General features: G+C 36.1%; 1 protein-coding gene across 1 annotated transcript; it reads left to right on the top strand.

Moving 5' to 3' along the window:
• Positions 1 to 407: 407 nt before the first annotated feature.
• Positions 408 to 5,034, top strand: LOC109209916 (phospho-2-dehydro-3-deoxyheptonate aldolase 2, chloroplastic). The gene is made up of 5 exons (XM_019373278.1): positions 408 to 1,020; positions 2,137 to 2,414; positions 3,066 to 3,342; positions 3,985 to 4,230; positions 4,398 to 5,034. Exons 1-5 carry the CDS (start codon positions 517 to 519, stop codon positions 4,644 to 4,646), a joined length of 1,554 nt encoding a protein of 517 aa, XP_019228823.1. The 5' UTR covers positions 408 to 516; the 3' UTR covers positions 4,647 to 5,034.
• Positions 5,035 to 5,813: the final 779 nt, after the last annotated feature.

Here is a 5,813-nt window from a genome sequence, read left to right as displayed (position 1 = left end):
AACTTAATGTTTTCAAATAATTATGACAAATTTGAAGCTTTTCCCTTAATAGGAAAAAAACGGAAAAATAATATTGTATAGGTACTCTCAATATATTATATATATATACATTTTGTATGTTATATAAAAAAACTATATAAATTTTATATACTTTTTCGGTTATAGACAAAAAAGGAAAAAAAAAAAAAAGAACAATTAAACTAATGTCCGTATCTAGGAACAAGTATACGACCATTCGAGTTTCATCATAATACAACCGACACCACTCAACTTTTGTTGTCACTCGAAAAAGTCTTTACCCCTTTTTTTACAACTTATTTACCGAAATACCACTCACACACCAAATTCTACACCTACTCGTCAGCAAAATCTACCCCCAAGAATCGTACATCATATATAAATAATCCTAAACCCAATTTCAGATCTCCTCCTCCTATAGATCCTCTTTTTCTCTATTTACAGAAAAGTTGTAATCTTTTTTTATAGAGAGAAAAAGAGGAATCAAGAATTCAGAAAATGGCTTTATCAAATACCTTATCATTGTCATCATCAAAATCCCTTGTTCAATCTCACCTTCTCCACAACTCGTCATTACCCCAACCCCGTATTCCTCTTTTTCACAACCCCCAACATGGGCGGCGCCACCCCATCTCCGCCGTACATGCGGCGGAGCCCGCCAAAACAGCAACTGCTTCACAGCCGTTGAAAAAAACCCAATGGAGTCTTGATTCTTGGAAAAGCAAAAAGGCTTTGCAATTACCTGAATACCCAGATGAAAAAGAACTTGAATCTGTGCTTAAAACTCTTGAATCTAACCCACCACTTGTGTTTGCTGGTGAAGCTAGGAATTTAGAAGAGAAACTTGGTGAAGCTGCTTTAGGGAAAGCTTTTTTATTACAAGGTGGTGATTGTGCTGAGAGCTTTAAGGAATTTAATGCTAATAATATTCGTGATACTTTTAGGATTCTTCTTCAGATGAGTGTTGTTCTTATGTTTGGTGGTCAAGTTCCTGTGATTAAGGTAATTATCAAGATTTAATTTTTATGCCTGTTAAATTCAATTTATTAGCTGAAATATGTGTTTTTCTGTTGCTTAAGATAATCAAGATTGAATTTTTATGACTCTTGTATTCTAATTCTGTGTTATGATTAGCTAGAATGTGTGTTTTTCTGTTGTTTAATATAACCAAGATTGAATTTTTATGACTATTCTATTATAATTCTGTGTTATGATTAGCTAAAATGTGTGTTTTTCTGTTGCTTTAGGTAACCAAGATTGAATTTTTATGACTTGTGTTCTAATTCTGTGTTATGATTAGCTATAATGTGTGTTTTTCTGTTGCTTAAGATAACCAAGATTAAATTTTTATGACTCTTGTATTCTTGTGTTATGATTAGCTAAATGCGTGTTTCTGTTACTTAAGGTAACCAATATTCAATTTTTATGACTCTTATACTCAAATTCTGTGTTTTGATTGGCCAAAATGTGGGTTCTTTTGTTTCTTATTTCTCACTTTTATGGATCTGTGTAGATATGGTGCTATTGTGTTTGCACTTACTTTCTTTTTAAAATATGTTATAGAGTAATTTCATTTTTGGATGTTCCAAAATGTTTGACACTGTTCTATTGCTATGCAATTTTTACAACTTTCAAGAGTTCAATTCATTAAGCTATTCAAATTTTAAACTTTGAGACGAGGTTCTTTGTCGAGCTATTTTAACCACTATGTCAGTATTTCCTTCCCTATATTTTAATGTGATATATAAGCTAAGTGAAAATCTTTAACTCTGTATTTAGCATTTATATGAAATGGAACCGAGGGAGTAGCTCTCTCTCTGTGTGTGTATGTATGTATGTATGTCTGCGTGTGTGTATATAGGTAGTATGGGTGCGTTATGTTTGTAAATATGTGTTACATGTGGTATGTGTTTGCTATGTGTACATGTATACATATGTATGTGTATACACATACACATAATGTATATATGCACTTATATTTGCTTCAGTCAAGTGTTTGAGTAAATAATCGTAGAATATCTGGTTACTTGAATTGGTGGAATGAAGATCATCACAATGAGCTTCTTGGTTGAAAAAGATCATGATATTGAGCTCAAGTTGTTACATGGTTAATTACAGGTTGGAAGAATGGCGGGTCAGTTTGCAAAACCAAGATCAGATCCGTTTGAGGAGATTGATGGAGTGAAGCTGCCAAGTTACAAGGGTGATAACATTAACGGTGATACATTTGATGAGAAGTCAAGAATTCCAGACCCTCATAGGCTTATTAGGGCTTACATGCAATCTGCTGCGACTCTTAACCTTCTAAGAGCTTTCGCTACCGGAGGTTATGCTGCAATGCAGAGGGTCACTGAATGGAATCTTGATTTTGTGGAGAACAGTGAGCAAGGAGATAGGTATGAAAACTGTAATCTTTAAGTTTACGGCAGATTCTCTTCTTCAGCAGTTAATCTTGTTTTACGTGGCTACTGAATGTCTTTCTGAGATGAAAGTTGGAAAGAGTTCCATGGTTATGCTTGGTCTACAGCACTGCAATTTTATATCATTTTAATGACTTTTTTTTTCTTCTTTTTGATAAGTAAAAGGTATATCATTTTAATGACTTCTCAATTGCATTTAGGCCTGAACTGCATTGGCGGAGCTAGATTTTTCATTAAGGGGTGTCAAAATATAAAGAAGTAAACACATGTAGAAGTCAAGGGAATTCAACAAAAAGTTTATATTCATAATAATAATAATTTAACCTATCTGCACAGTATAATTTTCCGGGTTCGACCGAACACAATAGTTTTTGCTCAAACAATGTATTGGTGTTAAGAAATTTATTAAGTTATGTACAAATATTAAATTTAGAATCCAATTATTAGCACTTGAAGCCGTTGTTTTAAAACCAGAACCCATAAAGTTAAAACTCCCGGCCACCGCCTCTGGCCTGAAGTGCCAAGTTTTTGTCATTACGATTTCAAGTGTCAATTTCAGTTGCATATTCTGCAGTATAGACAAACGATATCAAGTCTAATGTGTTTTTATTGGGGAATGTTTTGCAGGTATCAAGAACTAGCTCACAGGGTTGATGAAGCCTTGGGATTCATGGCTGCTGCTGGACTCACAGTTGACCACCCTATCATGGCGACAACTGATTTCTGGACATCCCATGAGTGCTTGCTTCTTCCTTATGAACAAGCACTTACAAGGGAGGATTCAACTTCTGGTCTTTTCTATGATTGTTCCGCTCACATGATTTGGGTTGGCGAACGAACCAGGCAACTTGACGGTGCTCATGTTGAGTTCTTGAGAGGAGTAGCAAACCCACTTGGCATAAAGGTATGCATAACTTAAGGCAGTTTCAGACTTCCAGTGCAATATGCTAATGGAAGTATTACTAATTTACTCTGTTCATTGCAAAGCAAGTAGGTAACAATGAAGTAAAATGCAGTGGAGGAAGCAGAATTTTAGAACTAATGCATTAGTTCTAATTTTTTTTCCATTTCAAAAAAGAAGTTTTGAATTAATGCATCTCCAATTCTCCACTATTTATGTTCCTGAAAAATATAAATTATGCATCTCCGTTTAAGTTCCCTTTTTTAATCACTTCCTCTTATTTATCCCGTTGACAATTGTGAAGTCTAATGTTGCCTGTTAGTGTTATTGTTGGAAATTCTCGCACAAAGCAAGATTTGTACTAGTAGATAAAATGTGGGACCATTTGTATGATTTAGAAATGTTTGTAGCTGAAATTGATCAATAAAGTTAACCTTACTGAAGCACCCTTACGCTTTCCTTTCAAACTGTGCCTGAATATACATGGTGACCAAAAATATAAGCGATGGATATGATCTCTTTAGTTATTCTGATGTCTTTATCTACAGCATTATTTGATGTTTACCTCTCCCGTAATATTAATAAAAATGGAGTTGCCTGTTATTATATATGTATAAGTTGCCTGAAGATGGAAATTTATTGCAGGTGAGCCAAAAGATGGATCCAACTGAGCTAGTTAAACTCATTGACATCCTGAACCCAACCAATAAGCCCGGAAGAATTACTGTAATTGTGAGAATGGGTGCTGAGAATATGAGAGTGAAGCTTTGCCACTTGATCAGGGCAGTTCGAGGAGCTGGACAGATTGTTACCTGGGTTTGTGACCCGATGCACGGCAACACCATAAAGGCACCATGCGGACTCAAAACCCGTGCTTTCGATTCCATCCTGGTAAGTCTCATCTGTGAGCGTTTTCACCCAAAAAAGAGCTGAAAATGATTTTATGTGGTTGAAAGTTCATTTTATTTTTAAACAGACTTTGATTTCAGTAGTTTCTGTTTTTTTATTATGAAAGTTTAAAGCCTGTATCTGAATGTCATATTGTGCTGAACTGTCAGGCCGAGGTCCGAGCTTTCTTCGATGTGCATGAGCAAGAAGGGAGCCACCCCGGTGGTATCCATCTAGAAATGACAGGGCAAAATGTGACTGAATGCATTGGCGGGTCACGAACAGTAACCTACGACGATTTGGGCTCTCGCTACCACACACATTGTGACCCAAGATTGAACGCTTCTCAGTCTCTTGAACTTTCCTTCATCGTAGCTGAACGACTAAGAAAACGAAGAATGGCCTCTCAACGCCTGTAGGCTCTCTCTAATTTACCCGTATTTTTAGTCTGCATCCTTGTTCCCTTGGTATCCAATAAACTCAGTTACCAGCCATCCACTCAAAACTTATATGTGGTCTCGGGGCGTCTGAGCTGCTGTTTGGAACCAAAGTTTCTAAGTTAAAACATGGGCAGAGCAACTCACCAAATGAGGTAAATAGGTTTCCTGCAGAGATCAATGGGGAAGTGAACAGCAAGTAAAATTAGTCGAGTTGTCCGGTAGCCATTCTGTTTATTAAAATTTAGTTTGGACTGTAAGTTTAGGGTATAAGTGGGTTCAGTTTTTCTCCTTTTCTTGATGTATGAATTTTATTTTGAGATACTGGTTTTGCAGTGGAGTCTTAAAGTATTTGCCTACCTTCTTAACATTTTTGCTTATTTTACAGCTATTAGATTGTATTTTCATAATTTGTTATACATCCTATAGTGGCATTTTCCTGGATAGAAGTGCATAATCTGCAGAGAACAAAGTCCTAACTTACTAATAAGAGCTATCAACTAAGGTCTTCTGTGTTGTGCGGGTTAGTGGTCAATGAAGTCAGTGGTAATATATCGGGTGATTTTTTCCCATTAGTCGAAGCTTGATGAGCAAAGCTATCCGGTTTCCGTGTTGGTGAGAGCCTAAGAGGTAGCAAGTATTCAATGCAATAGTCGAGTTGTAAAAGAAAACCAAGTGTCCAATGTAATGGTTGAGAATAACTATGGAGAAAACAACTCAAACTAAATCCCGAGAGAACAAAAGATTAGTGAGGTAAGCCTGATCTATAGGGCAGAAGGCTTGAAAGGAAGAGCATACTTACTTTTGCGAGAAATCCAAGACACCTTAGACGCCGGATCCTCGTGAGAGGTACAGAGTATTCAATGCAATAGTCGAGTTGTAAAAGAAAACCAAGTTGTTTATTTCAAGAATAAGTTGGATCAACCAGCTGTACCCTTTTCATTATAACTAGGAAAGAGAAGTGTATGATCTCGTGAATTAATTTCGAATAAATTTAGAAATTACATGTAAGAACCACAGCATTTCGCGGTTCATCGGTAAATGACCATTTTTGCTAAAACTTAGGACTTTGTGAGTAGGTAAAGAAAGAACAAAGAATGAACTGTTACCTTTTGATTATGAAGGACACACCTTAGGATAAGCAGTTCA

This window comes from Nicotiana attenuata, unplaced genomic scaffold, assembly GCF_001879085.1.
Source record: "Nicotiana attenuata strain UT unplaced genomic scaffold, NIATTr2, whole genome shotgun sequence".
Lineage (NCBI taxonomy): Eukaryota > Viridiplantae > Streptophyta > Magnoliopsida > Solanales > Solanaceae > Nicotiana > Nicotiana attenuata.
Note: the sequence above shows the minus strand (reverse complement) of the source record. Positions and strands in the feature narration are given on the sequence as shown.

Bases quoted from the DNA above. Each gene is read 5' to 3' on its own strand.
- LOC109209916 (XM_019373278.1), top strand. From the start codon at position 517: ATGGCTTTATCAAATACCTTATCATTGTCATCATCAAAATCCCTTGTT. The intron at 1,021-2,136 runs GTAATTATCAAG...GGTTAATTACAG, and splicing joins GTCAAGTTCCTGTGATTAAG to GTTGGAAGAATGGCGGGTCA. The intron at 2,415-3,065 runs GTATGAAAACTG...AATGTTTTGCAG, and splicing joins AACAGTGAGCAAGGAGATAG to GTATCAAGAACTAGCTCACA.